Source organism: Conger conger, chromosome 14 (assembly GCF_963514075.1).
Source record: "Conger conger chromosome 14, fConCon1.1, whole genome shotgun sequence".
In the NCBI taxonomy this organism is placed as follows: Eukaryota; Metazoa; Chordata; class Actinopteri; order Anguilliformes; family Congridae; genus Conger; species Conger conger.
The window spans coordinates 23,283,499-23,300,864 of NC_083773.1; the positions used below are offsets into that span (position 1 = coordinate 23,283,499).

Here is a 17,366-nt window from a genome sequence, read left to right on the forward strand (position 1 = left end):
TACACAAACGTCCAAGGCACCGTGGAGACAGAAGCCGTAACCAGGGGGATATCTCCAATCTTTTCAAACCCAACCCTAGGCCTGCCTCTCTCAAGCAAATGCCCTATATGTGGGTAAGATTGTGTATTGCATCCAAGACAGGGGTGGTTCAGCAGGTCAAACTACAATGCCCTGCCTCCCGCAAGACCACGGTGGAGTAGTTTCATAGGATATCACAAATTATCCAAGCCATGCTTACCATTGACACAGCTGAGTGATTGATAGTCATTGTGAACCTTTGAAATGTCAAACTAAAGGCCCAGGGGAGGAGCTAAACTGTAGTTATGGGTCTGCCAATCACTCCCATTGAAATACTGATATCCAGGAAACAAAGCTGGACACAGAACAAAGCAAGTGGGTAACATACAGGTTTTGGACATTTACCAATGTCCTGAATGGCACTTCGTCTCTCCAATGGCACCCTCTCTACAATGGCATACTCTCTACAAACATAGCTTAAAGTTCAGCAGTTAGGAACACTCAGGTGCAGAAAAATATATTGCTTGTACAGTTTGTATGGATATTTATTTGCTCTGTACATTTTCTCAGTGGTCTCTGGCTTAATGGACCCAAGCCATAGAAAACCACAAAGATGAACAACATGAGGAAAGCAAAGAGTAATTTTTTTTTCTTTTTACTTTTCATTTTGCAACAAGAAATTAATACTCAATTGACATCAGTTTCTTCTGTACCCAGAAACTTCAAATAAAACAAAGGCACCACTATGATTGTCAGAAGAAATGTATTTACAATTAAGCATTGCTTTACATTTATACAAGTGCTATTACATGAAAGAAGGCACTTGGGAGGAATCAGTCCCACACCACCACACCCACCAAAATGACCCCGATCCCCCTGTAAGGCACAGTAAGAGATTAAAATAAATCACAATAATGAAGAGAAGAGATTAACACTAACACACATTCATAACAGGCTGATCTGGTCTTCTATAAAACAAAAAAAAACAAAAAGCCAAATCCACCTTTGGGGCCAATTTACTCTGGACTGACAAACGGACAGGAAGACAACAAATTATGTGACAGACTTCATCTTTTAAAATGGCCGACAGCAGAGCTCCCTGGTGGCGCATCGATCTGAAGGACTAGCTGATTTTAGTGATACGCCCCTGGGTTGGCAATTTAGTCCCGATCCTGCCAGTGTCACACACCTACAAGGAGGAATGATGAGCCATGCGCCTCCCTCTTCCCGCAATATAGTTCTCTAGTTGACCAGGCCCCTGTGAAATAACTGCCCCAATCATAGATTGTGCAGCCAGCTGCCCTCACTGTGTCCTCATGTGCAGCCCCCCAAACTCATAGAGGATACTGCAGGGATGGGACAGTCAACATTTACGAAGAATTAAGATACCGTTGTTCAAAAAAAACAAAAAATAAAGAACATAGCATATCGAAAGATGATTCTGGTGCCCCAGACACAGGTAACAGCTCAGATATTAAACCAATAAGAACAGAATCTATGGTTCGGTCTTCAACAGATGTCCAAAGGGCCTTTTCCTTGATTGACAAATGAAGAGAGGAGGAAAAAATAAAGGGAAAATCTGTAGAAGTCAGCCCTGGTTCAGTCACATAGAGCAATAAGAATGGACTGGAACATCCGCCCTCACTGCCCTTCATGCAAACTCCCCATACTAAAAACCAGCCAATAAAATAAATATTGGTTGGTGGGTTTTTTTTGTTGTTTTTTTTTGTTATTGTTTTTTAAACCTCTGTTGAAATTGAATGGGGGGGAGGGATAAGAGTGAAACACACTGGCTACAATGATTACAACTACAGAAAATAGCTCTACCAAAAGTCACCAAAGACGTGCAACGGTACAGGGTCACGCGGGATGGGTGAACACGCACGGAAAGGGAGGTAGAGGGGAGGAGTAAAACAAAGAGGAAAAACGAGTGCACTGAAACTCTGGACAGAAGAGAGTGAGTGCTCACCCACCCTGTGGGGTGTGCTGATACGGAATGCATTTACACTCTTCAAACATTACTAACAGCGTCGATGGCCGATTTTTGAAACGCGAGAAACATCTGAGGTGCAACTTCTTTCCACCTCCGATCGCGCCTTCCAAAAGACTCGTGGAAAGGGGACTTAAGAACTACAGAAACCTGCCTCGACGCCTGCAGTTCCAGTGAGAATCTGTTTGATAAAGTAAACTCTGATTGCATAGAGAGAAAATATAAATTCATACATAGTAAAATACAAAACAACCTACACTTTAAAAACAGGCGCTGGTAATATTTCTTAGTGTGTGCGAGTCCATTTTCTGGCTTTGAGTTTGTTAGTGAATGAAGGTGTATAGTTCCACCAGTCAATCCACTTGTTTGGGCTTATGAAAATTCTGCACAGTTGTATTTGCCAGATAATTTCTTTCCATTGCGCCTTCCATCCAGGGAATGCAGAGGGGTGTGTGTGTGTGTGTGTGTGTGTGTGTGTGTTCATGCATGTAACCAATCACAGTTAAAACTGCACCCATCCAGAATTGGCAGCTTCATTGCTGGAGCTGAAAAAGAAAGGAGACATGAGATACAGTTATAAATGCAGCAGATCACACAGCAGTTTAGGAAAGCCATGCGTTACAGTGTCAAGAACACGGTTTTCCTTATACAGCACCTAGGAACGTTTCCAGGCTGGGAAAATGTGTGCAAGTACTGAGCAAGACCATGTCATGTTCTTCAGAATGACATTACATTACATTACATTATTGGCATTTGGCAGACGCTCTTATCCAGAGCGACGTACAACAAAGTGCATACCCATAACCAGGAATAAGTTCGCTGAAAGACCCTGGAGGGAAGTACAATTTCAACTGCTACCTGAATGAGAACGCCCATCACTGGACCCAGCCACTTTAAACTGGGACTGATTCTGAGAATCTGAGATGTCTAATTTAAGTCACTTCGCATATTCACTCGATTGAATTTCACACTTCTGTTGTGAGCAAAAGTAGGCGGAGCTTACAATAATGGGTGTGAAATTATAGTTTAGAGTTAGAGAATTAGAGTGGACTGCGTGCGAGCAGGGCGTGGGCGCATGTTCAGACCTGCCCGCTGTGTGTGTGTGTGTGTGTGTGTGTGTGTGTGTACGTGTGTGTATCAAGGCCCACAGCCAGTGCTCTGCTCTCCACTCATTAAACTGTTACTGTTGGACTTCACAAGTGTACCATTATGCCCCTGGAAACAATCACAGGGCAACAGCCATTTATAAGTACATTTATTGGCGGTGGTGACATAAGCAGGTGTTCTCTGCCCACTGTTACATGTACTGACAGAACACCCCACCCATGGCATACCTGGGAGAAGCTGTGGTGAAGTCTCCCCACGCATCCAGACCTGGCTGTGCCGCGGGGGTCGAATCCCCAAAATCCAACACAGCAGCTAGGGAGGGAGAGGGGGAGGGAGAGAGAGAGAGCTGTCAGTCAAGCACCACAACGCTGTACCCCCGCACATACAGCAATACTTCAACCCCATTTAAAACTAGCAGACATCTGAACAGAACATTCTAATGCTGATGCAACAATCACTACTGCCAACAGAAAGCAAATAATATTCCAAATAACCTACTATACAGGGGGTTCATTTACAGTGCATACAAAGGGGAAGGGTAAGTGATGTCAGCATGACCAGAGAGGGGTTACCTGCGTTGGGCTGTGTGGGTGGTGCAGGCTGAGATGCCACAGGAGGGGGTATGACACTACCCCCCCTTGCCCCGGGCGGAGGAGGGAGAAGTCCGCTGCCCGACGGTCGAGACTTGGCTCCAGCTGTGGGGGTGTCTTTCTTTTTTATGTTCTGGAAGGAAAGGTGGCACTGGCCTTAAATGAATATGCTCTCGTTAGCTTGCCCCCGTCAAATGACCACACCCTTTCTGGCACTCACCCCAATGTTGATCTTTATGGTCTGCCCTTCTTTGAAGCCCAGGTCCAGTTTAGGAGCTGTGCTCTGGCTGGCCTCCTGCTTGGCCAGCTCGCCTTCCTGCCGCACCCATCTAGGACACAGAAGGGGGGGTACGGTCGGGTTAGAAAGAGGACAGATTAAGCCAGGGGTTAACCCACATGTTCACAAATTTACACAACCCCCAACACCCCACCCACACACACAAGCCGTGTGCCTAATACCATGTGCCTAACACTATCGTTGATAGACCACAACCTCTCGTGGCTCACGGCATTATTACCACACTTTTTTCCCCAACATTCAGACAATCCCATTGTCAAATCAGGGGACCCCACACGTGTCACAGTTTGGGAACCAATGATTTAAGCACTCAGAAGCACGTTGACACAAAATTACAATTCAACAGCACCCTCTGATGGTAGATCTTAGAACTGTGACCCAGAATGCAATTTCCTGACCGTTTGCGAAACCTGATGTCAGGAGGAACTGGCAGAAAATAACACCCATGCTTTGAACTCCAGTTTAGACCGTTAGAGCCTGTATGGGGATTTCCACTGGTTTCACTTCCCTGCACAACAGAGCAGCACACTCACTTGAAGTGGTCCTGCAGAGCCACGTTGAAGTCGAAGGAGTCGCCGCGGTCAGCAAACCCGAGGCCGATAAACGCATGGCGCCCTTCAATACAAAAGACAGGGCATGCATAACACACAGAACAAAGAAACGGTGCAGGAAATGTATAAGTGAATACAAAGAACAATGCTGAACGCATGCAAGCACACAAGGTCTGGTACATACAAAGGGCATATAAACGGGTAGGCCACGTTCTGATGTTCTGATCAAACTTATTCTGTAGGTGTCACCTGCTGTTCATCATATCAAACTGCTTGACCCTGGGGAATCATGTTTTTTTTATTTTCCTTTATCCTTTTCCTAAGCACAGCTATTCATACATTGTGATTTAAATTACACAGGGTCTTTAAGATAATACATTTGTACTTGTACGATGAGCCTACTGTAAGTTGTACATGATTACCCAGCAGATACTGTGACACCACAAAATCATATTTGTATATTTTGCCTAACATTTGCCTTACAGATTAAACACGAACAGGCCTTTCACGGTGTGGGTCTCCCGGCGCTCAAACCCTACCGTTGCCGTCCTCTATCCGGACAACGAAGTATCTGCTGGAGTCTGTGACGGCCTCCACCACGGACCCAGGGTACTGCTCCACTGGAGCCTGGGCGAACAGCTCTCCTGCGAGACAGACCACACAGTTCAGTCACGCAAAGCAGCTTTAGCCACTCCTGTGCTCACAGAACCAGGCTAATGCCGAGGATTGACAGGCTCTGACCAACAGCACATTCAATAAGGACACATGCACACGGCATTAACACACCTTCATTTTCACATGTACAGCAGCAGCACTTTTATTTCAAATGTTTTCAACGTGAGCACCATTTTTACAGAGGCTAGCCTGCATAACCATCCCTATGAGCTTCCTCTGTTTATACATTTTATGTAGCGGCATGAGCTTCAATGCATGTGGGGGTAGGTTAAGCAGAATGTAGCTCAATATTGTAGCGGTACAATACAAGCCCTTAGAAAACACCTGGGACTACCTGCAAGCTACCTCTGAGGATATTAGTTCAATGTCTCGGTTTCGTACTAACAAACTTTCTCTGACTAGTGACTAGAGCAGCACTACTCAAATCCACTTCCTGCAGGCCGCAGTGTCTGCAGGGATTGGCTCCCATTGTGCGCGACACCACCTGATTTCACTAATAATTTTACCTGATTGGTTCAGATAAGCTAATTAGGGAAATCAGATGGTGTAGCGCACAGTTGAAGTAAATGTCTGCCCTGCAGACACGCTGGCCTAGAGGAAAGGTGCCTCTCTCCGTGCATGACTGCAGAAACTGCGCTTGCAGCGGGGCGCGGCCGCGTGTCACAGACTGCAGACGCGATGCTGACCTGAGATCCTGTCCTCCAGCTTGATGTAGGCGATCTTGCCCTTGGAGGAGATCCTCAGCCGGCCAGTCCAGGCTGGTTCATCCAGCTTCCAGTCAGCAGCCCTGTGTGACACAGGCCATCACAAATGAGTACACAGCACATATAAATACATAACATTTTTTGACAGATGCTATTATCCAAAGCCATAATAATACAATAACCCCCCCCCCCCATAACAATTTATAAAAACACCCACTGTAGATGGGTTGGCTGCCATGCTAGAAAATGTTAAGTTTGGAATCCAATACGACTGTGTTGCGGTGTGCCTTTAATTCTGGTATGTAATAGTTGTCACCATTATCATCGTCATTGGCAATGGGGGGGGGGGGTTGCCTTATATTGAGTTGCCTAGTCCTTAAGAAAAATATTGCGCCGTCAAGCCATAACGCCAACCGTGTGAGCCTAGAGTTGCTGAATTCATTTCCTGCGAAGTGCACGTTTGCGCCCAGTCAGCTGAGTGTCCGGTGAGAACTCCATGGCCTGCAATTCCGCAGTGCACGGAAGACGTAAAACGCAAAATGCCACGAGAGGGCACTGAAATCTGAGAAATGGTCCACTTAATACATGGGATTTTAAAACAACCAGGTGCAGTTCACGGTTTTAAAAAAAACAAAAACAAACAAAAAAAACACTTTTCCTCAGCATTGGTCAACAAACACATATTGTCCAACTGTCCACCTTACCGCCTTCAATTTTCAGTTAAAACTACCATATGATCTCATAACATCATCAGTTAAAATACCAGGCACTGACGGGTAGGGGCGGACTGAAGTGGACGCACTTAGGCCATTCCGTGTCCAAAACTGATAAGGGAACCCAGTTTAACCTAACTTACAAGTTAGCTAACTTATCGGAAAAAAACACTTGGTCTGAGAACGGTAAATGATGCAGTCAGCGTTAACCAGAAGTTCCGTTGTTGCACATTTTACTTTTAGTCAAATAGCCAGCTGGGGTTATGTAACAAGGACGCCCAGATATTTTCTCCAACATAACACAGGTAGATTAGACGGATAGTGCTAGCTCGTAATGTTTGCATGTGCCGCCAACCAGGCCTGTAACTACCGTTACCGTCATCGACCGGTATAACTCCGAAATGAAGTTATTATCACTCATGAGAAAAATGTTAGCGGGCATGCAGCCAAGTGCCCTGGGCAGTCGTACAAATAGCAACGGTCTCTGCAGGCTAGCTAAGTTAGCTACTAGTATGGTCGGCACAGCTGACGTAGCACATTTAACAATTTATCATAAAAATAGATAAACAAGTGTTTTCTGGCAATACCTGTAACGTTAGCTAGGATTAATGACGAAAGTTTACAGAGTTAACATACCTGACGCTACATGTTAACAGGTTGTTTGCATAATCTAGAAAGCAAACGTTCAAAATGAAATAAAACAATATCGCAAGCAGTATAAATTAGCCAGCACAAACTACCTAATAAATAGTGACGCTAAATCAAGTTAATGTAACCAACATTCAGATTCAAACATTATAATGTCAGTATCCGCTTCAGAAATTTTTCTAATCAACTCGCCAGCTGACCCATGCAGACCGCTGCAGCTACTTTCAATGGACATGGGAAAACTTCCTGGATTCAGTGCCAGTGTTTCTCGTGACAGACTGTTTAGAAACTGGACCACCAAAAATTGCTGTCCAAATTCTCACCTATATCCTCGGTTCGTGGCGCGGGGAGGAATCCGGTAGACATGGACCTCCGGTTTGACGCAGATTACAGATTCGTAACCACTATCTTCTGCCATTTTTTCGTGTACTTCGAATTTCCAAACTTCTGAAGTAGAAGGAAGAAGACAAAACGAAGGATCAAGCTCGCAAATGGACTACAGCGTCTCCTTGTGGTAGGATGATATAGCTGTATATTCTTCCATCTACCATCATTCATTTAATTCCTAATTTGCCACACCTGATTATACCAATTAGCAGTAGAGGTGTGCTTTGTTTGGGCTGGAGTGAAAATCTACCGGACAGTATATATTTGGGAGCAAGATTGGGTTTTTGTATTTGTTACTCATATCCAATACAATTGGCGAAGCTCCAATGCAGCTGATTGTATGTTGACTTTTTAATGTGCTGCTGCATATCTGATTGTTTCCCATCTGGAGTTCATAGTCTGGTTTGGATTCCACGGTACCGGATCTTAGTGTGAATGCCCCATTACATTTCTTCTGTCATTAGCAGGAATCATGAGATGACATTGGGCAACATTGGCTCTGGCGGTTAGAGCAGTTGTCTGGCAGTTGGAGGGTCGCCGGTTTGATCCAGCTCTGGGTGTGTCAAAGTGTCCCTGAGCAAGACACCTAACCCCCAAATGCTCCTGATGAGCTGGTTGGTGCCTTGCATGGCAGCCAATCGCTGTTGGTGTGTGAGTGTGTGTATATGTATATGTGTATGAATGGGTGAATGAACCATTTACCATGAGACACACTGTTGTGTTAGGCATCCTACAAGTGCTCAAATGATATGCAAATTGGAACTAATGCACAGAATTAGATATGTTGCACATGGAAAATTGAGTGTAATCACACAACCATGTATACAGGATATACATAAATCCAATTTGTCAACTGTAGGGCCGGGGTTTTCAAACAGCGTCCTGGCCCAAGCTGAAATTTTAACTGTAATTCTGTAATGTTCTTTTCCCTTAGAAAAAGGATTTTACTGATTATAGACTGACAGGTAAAATCAGTGCAGCCCTGACTTCTAATTGCTAATAGGGCTAGCTTACATGAGCTTACATTTAATAGGGCAAATGTAAGCTAGACGAAGGAAAACTAAATGATCCAAGTTGGGACTAGCGCAGACAGGAGGGGGCCCATGACAGAGGTGTATGGACCCCTTTCTGAAGCAGGCTGTCATGCAGAGCATCATCTGGCTGTGGCTTGAGGATTAGCAGAGCTCAGTAGGTCTCAGAATATATTGTACAACAACACCATCCTGAAATGTAATTTTTTTTTATTTGCTATTACAAATGCCTACCCAAGTTCTTTTTTTTTTTTTTTTTACATACAAATAAGAGCTAGAACACAAGGAAATGGTGACATCAGAGCGACACAGTTAAGACAGAGGGGTACAGATAGTCAGCTCCTACCCAGCCATACAGAAAACACCTGACTGACAAAAAACAAAGACATGGATGGATACAGTTCTGACAGACAAATGTATTTACAGATCAACCTGACAGTGAAGCGCAAGGGGTACAAAAAGGCATAGCTTCTTGTTCAGACACTTATTTAAAGGATGTTTACACAGCCCTCTTTGTGGGTTTCAGTTGTTCACTACATTTTGGTGACTCCAAGAGAACAGAAATACACAAAAGGTTAGAAAAGGGACTGTTTCTCATTTGTATGGCACTTAAGTAAATATACCTTTCCCACTTGCCTGCATTGGGACCCCTCAATCCGACATCCTCATGACATCCCACATTATAATTAAAGCCAAGTTCCAGCTCATGTTTTACACTGGCTGTTAAATGGGTGAGGGACAAATAGTCAACATATACATACATACATACACAAGCTATTTTACACAGTAGAAAAAATAAAATATTCTAAACCAACCAAAAATATACATACACATTGTTTGCCATTTTCATTTTTTCCCCCCAATCTCTTATTAAAGGGCACATCTTAAAAGTATTTACAGGCCGTTTGTCATACAGAATAAAAATCAGGGCTTTCTCTCCTGCTTTCAGGCTGGCTGTGATGGTGCCTCGTGTGAAGGGGCTCTGGCACAGTGCCTGAGGACCCACCAGTCTCTCTAAGGCAAAATGAGGGGAGTCAATGGATGACAGGGAGAGGGGTTTCGTTTCCCTTCAGCTTTAGCATGCCGTGTCTAAGCAGCACCCCTGGGTAAGAATCCGAGGTGCGTTAGAAATGTTAGGATGATCCACAAACAAAATAGGTCCCAGTATATCATAGTTAAGGCCTTCATGTCCCTAATGCACCGACTGACTCAAAACTGATCTGAGCACGAGCGCACATGCCCACACAACTCAAGCAGCCAAAATAAACCTTTCCTTTTTTCTCTTTTCTCAAAAGGGAAATAATTGTGAAATTGTCTAGGCCTGAAATGCTGGAGAAATCAGCATTTTCTCCTTTGGCTTCACCCTAATCCCACACATTACTGTTGTGGCATTGCGGTATAAAGTTGAACATTCATTTTTCTTTCCACACGCAGGCTGAGTTCTTACTCTCCATTTAGGCAGCATAAGTGACCTCGCATACTTGTGTAAGACATTAGAACAGATGGGGATGCACTCTAGTGGACAACTCGGGACAAAAAAGAGAATGTGAAATACAAATGCTGATATACATCTCTTAATACTTGCTTTAATTCCACACAAATTTGTGGAGACTCATGTGTTGTTCACATATATCTCCATCTATGTCCATCTGCTATTACCAGCAAGACAGCCACAGGCATATTTACAGTACTTTTTTGGCCTTCTTAAAATCTCTTTTCCCTCTTCAAGATCTTTAATTTCCTATCGTTTTTCTAATGAAAACACTACTTCTGTAATCACTACCTCAAAACATAAACTTTAAAATCGACTGGAATCCACTTTTTAGATGTTTGTTGTCATTTAATTTTTTGTTTTTGTTGTCAATACTTGTTTTAAATAGAAACGACAAAAGTAAAAGTCGGAATAGCTAAATAAAAAAAATGCAAATGTAACAGCAAACAAGAGTAGTACTTTTATGCTTTCATCTGTTCAAATGCATCCCCCCACCCCCCCAGTTAAACAAAAACAAACAAATGTAATCAGTCATCGAAGTATGAACTAAAAATAAAAAGCAGATGGGCAGTATAAACAGCACACAGACAGGCGGACAGTCGAGGGGAAGGGATGATCTTCAGTGATGATATTAGTATTATTGCTGAGAGACAATGGTGACACCTGACCACCATTTCTCCTGCTCCAGCTTACACACTCAAGTCTTTTGTGTTCCTTATCTCAAGGAGGTGGCCTTAACTGGGGTCCTGATCAGCAGTAGGGAGGGAGGGAGGGACGGTGGGGCGGGGGGGTACTTTTGGGCATATCTAGGGGGGTATCACAGTGAAGAGTCCTGAAGAGGCAATGTCCTCATCACAGTGTCAATCGGGAGAAACGTTTTGGCCCTCAAACTCCTCCCCATGTTTTCAGCCCCTACCCAACTGCTCTCTTTCTCGCATGCACATACACAGGGCCAGATATCTGCAGGGAAGGAATAGTCAGAGGGGAGTATTCACTCATTTTCTTATACTTCATCCTTATAATCTTGCTAATACAACCCATTTCAGCACCCCCCTGTCCCACCACCCTGGTCCACCCAGGGCAGAATGATATAGTGGATTCCTCTCTCCCTCCTATCTGCGCTGGTGAAAGCCTTGTGTGCCATCTGGTCCAGCTGGCTGGCGGATCGCGCGATTGTTTGTCCTTAGGTCCTCCGAAGGCTGGGGGGCGCTCACACGCACTGATCTGCAGAAACAGGAGATAGCCAGATGATGAAGTTTGAGAGACAAGCCACCTTAGTAAACTTCAATTTGGATCTGGGGGCTCCTCAGTGGCTCAGGCAATCACCAGTAGCTCAGGTTGAGCTCTATATTGTGGTGCTTAAGCTGAACTGTTTCAGTAATATACAGCTGTATAGCTGTATAAGTTTAAAAAAATGCTGTCTGAGGTATTGTAGCCGTCTGAGTTGGATCTGTCTGTAGTGTGAGGTATTGTACCCGTCTGTGTTGGATCTGTCTGTAGTGTGAGGTATTGTACCCGTCTGTGTTGGATCTGTCTGTAGTGTGAGGTATTGTACCCGTCTGTGTTGGATCTGTCTGTAGTGTGAGGTATTGTACCCGTCAGTGTTGGATCTGTCTGTAGTGTGAGGTATTGCACCCGTCTGTGTTGGATCTGTCTGTAGTGTGAGGTATTGTACCCATCTGTGTTGGATCTGTCTGTAGTGTGAGGTATTAACCTGTCTGTGTTGGATCTGTCTGTAGTGTGAGGTATTGCACCCGTCTGTGTTGGGTCTGCAGTGTATTTTACCTGTCTGTGTTGGGTCTGCAGTGTGAGGTATTGCACCCATCTGTGTTGGATCTGTCTGTAGTGTGAGGTATGGCACCCATCTGTGTTGGATCTGTCTGTAGTGTGAGGTATTGTACCCGTCTGTGTTGGGTCTGTAGTGTGAGGTATTGTACCTGTCTGTGTTGGGTCTGCAGTGTGAGTATTGTACCTGTCTCTGTTGGGTCTGCAGTGTGAGTATTGTACCTGTCTGTGTTGGGTCTGCAGTGTGAGTATTGTACCTGTCTGTGTTGGGTCTGTAGTGTGAGGTATTGCACCTGTCTGTGTTGGATCTGTCTGCAGTGTGAGTATTGTACCTGTCTGTGTTGAGTCTGCAGTGTGAGTATTGTACCTGTCTGTGTTGGGTCTATCCTGAGGGGAGTCCTCTGGGCTGGCACTGCCCAGGATCCTCCTCCTGGCCTCGGCGTACTCTGCCTCCCGCTGGGCCAGGGACTTCACCTGCGGGGCGGCCCGTGTGGAAGCCGCGGACGACCCCAGGGACCCATTACTGGAGGGCCGCTTCAGGATGCGAATTTGGGGAGGGGGCGCCGCAGGGAGGGAGTCGTCCTGGATCACGATGGCAGTCTTTACAGGGGAGCGTCCAGAGCCAGCACTGGCTCTCCTGCAGGAGAGAGGGAGTTAAGGCCGGGGGGAGGGGTGGAGCCCCCTAATGGCTCTTTGAACCCTTTATGATTGTACATTCTGAAGCAGGCTACACTCACTTCTCTTTCTGACTGATCCTTAGTTTTGCTTCCAGTCTTCTCTCTATTTCCTGAAGGAAAAAACTGTTAATATGCAGTACACGTCACTACACCCAAAGCTACCCACTGAAATTACACATACAAGTGCAAGGAAAGAATATAAGCCTCAGAAACAGGGTGGAAAAGATGTTGAGAGGCTGAACTGGAGTAACAGTGAATGGAAGAAGTTGGAGTGACTAATGCTTACCATTTTAACAAATGACAGCAGCCAAAGTACTGAAGGATCTCACATAGTAGGTGAGAAAGTAAAATAGGGAGATAAGCCCCTTCATGCAGAACAGTGCCAAGTGTGCAAACAATGTTAAATCTGTTGTATGATAATTGATACCAGCCGATTTCATAATTACTAGGTTTTGGTTTCCGAATGCCTCCCGGTGTCATGCAAACACTGTAGCCTTCCAGAATAACAAGCCCATGTATGGGCCTTTTTAACAGATTCTGAGCTTGTGTCCTAGATTGGCCCGCTCTATTTTAGCATCAGGAATCTGTGCCCCGCTACCCCCCACCCACACAGAGAGGACATGGCCGTCAATGTGCTGCAATTTAGATTTAAAGCAGAGCTGGATGGATAGTCCTCATGCAGTTAGCTACAATATTCAATTCTATTATTATTTTAAAATGTATCACAGAAAGTGACTGGTTTTTTTTCTAACGAACATGGATTGACAGATCATGGTAGAAATCATGTCGGTGCAAGAAAAAGTAGATTGTTAATTTGGTTTTCTAGAGTGTTTTGGGGCTTACTAGTTTGGAGTTAGTGTTAGTGTAGTTATTTATTAATTTGGTAAATTGTTCGATGGCTGTCTGTTTGGAATGCTAGTTGCATATTCCATCATGCCTAACACTACATAATAGATTGCCTCAGATTGCCTCGTTTTTATTTTAAGTTAGGATGGGAAATGTGAGTGCATCTTATGGTTTATAATGCTTTATATTCAAATAGCATTAAATATTGATTTTTTTCCCCCCCTCAAATGACATTTACTCAATATAGAACAGAACATTCTGAGGATCAATAGATATACTGAAGATAGCTCCATGTACTGTAACACTCATGTAAGCACACACAACCCCAGCAAGATCATGGCATCAAAGTACACCACTGTTTAGAATAAATGTACAGGTATTGCAGTCTCCATATTATACTGTAGTCAGTGTACATACATAGGGATGGAATTGTTCTGAAATGAAAGGTCACATTCGAATCTCCAAGTATGGATGTGGTGTTGGCTGAAATGTGCTTGTCTGTTAGTTAACCATAAAATTGTTACTTTTGATTGTATAAAGTCCATTATCAGCCTTTGAATAGTGAACAATGTGCCAGATGTAGGGTGTTGGCTTTGCTTTAGCCAATAAGTCATTCCAAAAATAACAAGGCAAACCAAAACAATTTTTATTAGTAGTTTCAACCAGAAAACTAAAGCGTATTTTCAGAGTAACATTTCCATTTTCAGAACTGGAATGCTGAGTTAGCTATATTAACTGCTCTTCAGTCTGGGTTTGGCAGCATAGAAAATCTGCCAATAAAAACAGCACTGTTGTTGGGATCATGCCAGTGTCAAAACAAGATTCAGTTGATCACAATGCTGCACCAGACAGGATAGTCAATATGAGGTTGTCCTTGGAGGGTGTACAGACAGGATTTATCCTATTTTGTTATTTTCCAGTGCTTGTTGTGCTTTGTATTTAATTGATTTTAATGCTCATTATGGTGGTTCTGTTCTTGTTAGTTTAACCTGGTTTAATGTTCAACAGGGAAGTTAAGTTCTTGCACATGGAGTCTCCCCTGGGATCACACGTTCCCCCTCAAGAAGAGTACTGCACTCCAGTCCCTGATCTTTACACACAACAGCAAGGATAAGAGGAATATGAACGCAAAATTCAGAAAACTTATCGGCTAACTGTCCAATAAATAAATATGATAAGACATGACACGGCTTTGTGTATCCATGCACACTTCCACTGAGGCAATGGACTACCTGGCCTCCGTGATTATCTATTGTGTAACAGTAGTTGCATGACTATATTAATGACATGCATGGACACAAAAGAGGAATTGTGAATTCATGACATGTATCAAGTTTCAATAAAATCCATGCAGAATTTGGCAAGCTAGGGACTGGAAATAGAAAAATCTATCAGGAGTTTTTGTGATCACAGCAAACACTGAGACCGAGAAATCAATAGGGGTTTTTCAGGGATTGTCACAAATGTGCCTTTCTTTATTTCATTTAATCGCATAAAATTTGTGCATAACTGTACAAAACTTAATTTCAATGTATGGCAAGTCATGTACCAAGCTAACAAATGGAGCACGAAGGCTCAATAATCAATGATTAAAGAATCTTCAACAGTTGGCAAGTTGTTTACTTATGAACTACAACACAAAGAAACTAGTGGGAAAGCCTTGGACAGATGAAGTCAGAGCAGCCGTAAGAAAAAACAAATCAGTAGTAGATGAGTACAGTAGTGAATTTGACTATCTTACTACTGGAATTGTGAGGAGATGCACACCAGGGTGCAAGGCATATACAACGTAGTTAAAGAGTTGAAGGAGAGCAAGGCTACATGGCTACATCCACAACAACAATCTCCACCACTGGTTGCCTGGCAGTCCCATAATTTCAGGATTGTACCACTTACTCTCACCTCTTCTCCACCTGACACCAGAAAAACTGCAACAGTTCTTCCGGGACTTCAAAGAGGCTATCTATCTTCATAGATGTATGCTCTAAGCTTTGTTCCGAAAAACTCTTCGATCTCATACGACATCCCATTCATCCCACCATGGAACATACACCATTTCATGTTATTTAAGCTACCTGTTTTGTTGCAGTGAAGCAGAATTAAGAAACGTATCAAATGCCCAAATGTCAAGGCAAAACGTAATGCAATCCAACAAGCGACTTACATATAGTACCCATTATACAGGTATGAACAACCATCTGAGTATTATCTTGCTGCCCATATCGGCTGCCTAAGCGAAATTCAGTTGGCTTGGCGACAGACTACGAACTGTATTGATTCAAAGTAAAATAATCGGTGCCTACTCAATGTGAAGATAACGTTACAGGTAACGTTAGCTAACAGTTCGCTAACAAGTCAAACCATCTAGTTAATTATTTACTATTATTGCGATCTTACTAGATTATCTGAAATGTTAGCTAGCATTATTCGTTCAGGTTTCTTTTGCAGCAATCTTTCGATGGCTTCTCAATAGCTAGCCGGCAAAAATAACGTTACCTCACTCGTCGTAGCCAGGGTTACTGCCAGTCCAATTAACTATTCACGCAGGGAAATTAGGGAATCGTACAACACTCTCGTTAATGATCAACCTGCCGTAGAGCAAACCACATCCCCCGTTGCTCTCTGTCCCACCGTCTCTAGTTCCACCAATTCCCAAAAATAACCACCAAGGTACGGGACCCTTTAAGTTGTGGCCTACTTCCACAGCACGCACCCCTGTGTACATCATGGGCCTGTCTGTCGCGGCTATGGCCTTTTCTCTGTTGTTTTCAGGAACTCCACTATGTTTCCAGGGTTTCAGATGAGACCTGTGGCTACCGTCTTTCCAAGTCGTCTTACCCCACTGTCCGCTGCTTCCTCCCAGCTCTCTGCAACCTCATCATCTTCCATGTTCCAGCCTCCCAGACCCAGACACACGCTCACACACACATACACACACACACGCACACACACTCTGGCCAAGAATGGCTGTGCGCAATCGCGCAGGCGCCGCGCCGGGGGGGGGGGGGGGGGGGGGGGGGGGCGTCGTAGTCAGGCGATGGTCCGCGGGAACGCGCAACAGTTATTCGCCTCACCCAAGGTACTGAACATAAAATTGAACATGGAATTTCTTTGGTCCCCTCATTTTAAACATCAATAATGGTTACTGATATCGAACTGCTGGCCTTGCATCTCAAGACTTTTGGATTTGTAAATGAAAACCGTACTCTCTTGGCTTCTTTCGCCCCTCGGCACATTAAAATAGAGGACATTCTTTGAAATCTGTATTTATTGCCTGAATTCGGAAAATAGATTACATCAAAAGGGAATCATAATAACCAAAATGGTTTAAATTCAGGTTGGATCATGAACCTGTCCACAAGATTGGAGTAGGCAGAAAATGTTATGTTGTCAAATCATACCATCACACTAATTAAATATGCAGTTCAACTATACTTTTTACTATTACCATTTTGATCACTTATGCTGGTTGTAATGATTTCCAGAAGGTTATATAGAATAGAATAGAAATGAATTTCAGTAGTCTTTGTCATTTTTTTCTTTGACTAGAACACAGAATATAGAGAGATTTATCAGTGTTGATCAAGTCATATATTGATTCAGACGACTGAAAACAGCATACACACCAGTAAAAACTCATATTCTAGAGGACGCACACTTAAAACATAAAGCAATGTATGCTGGGTTTTTATTTTCAGTTTAAAATCCATTGTGTGTTACTTTCAATTCAGTTCCACCACATCCTTCATCAAACTTCACATTCTTCACTCTTCGCATTCGATGTGTTGAAACTGACAGTTTTGCTGAATTAAAACAGCATCCATGTCTGACTGCTCCTGAATATTGTTGGACAC

At 43.7% G+C, this 17,366-nt stretch overlaps 2 protein-coding genes across 2 annotated transcripts; both read right to left on the reverse strand.

Annotated features, from left to right (window-relative positions):
- Positions 1-764: 764 nt before the first annotated feature.
- Positions 765-7,800, reverse strand: necap2 (NECAP endocytosis associated 2). Its single transcript, XM_061219691.1, has 8 exons — positions 7,618-7,800; positions 5,916-6,016; positions 5,094-5,198; positions 4,537-4,618; positions 3,926-4,034; positions 3,688-3,838; positions 3,343-3,427; positions 765-2,553 (listed from the first exon to the last, which is right to left on the reverse strand). The coding sequence occupies exons 1-8, from the start codon at positions 7,710-7,712 to the stop codon at positions 2,511-2,513; spliced, it is 771 nt and encodes a 256-aa protein (XP_061075675.1). The 5' UTR covers positions 7,713-7,800; the 3' UTR covers positions 765-2,510.
- Positions 7,801-9,108: 1,308 nt separating this feature from the next.
- On the reverse strand, positions 9,109-16,481 carry LOC133110668 (SUZ domain-containing protein 1-like). Its single transcript, XM_061220921.1, has 4 exons — positions 16,351-16,481; positions 12,727-12,776; positions 12,357-12,626; positions 9,109-11,428 (listed from the first exon to the last, which is right to left on the reverse strand). The coding sequence occupies exons 1-4, from the start codon at positions 16,399-16,401 to the stop codon at positions 11,317-11,319; spliced, it is 483 nt and encodes a 160-aa protein (XP_061076905.1). The 5' UTR covers positions 16,402-16,481; the 3' UTR covers positions 9,109-11,316.
- Positions 16,482-17,366: the final 885 nt, after the last annotated feature.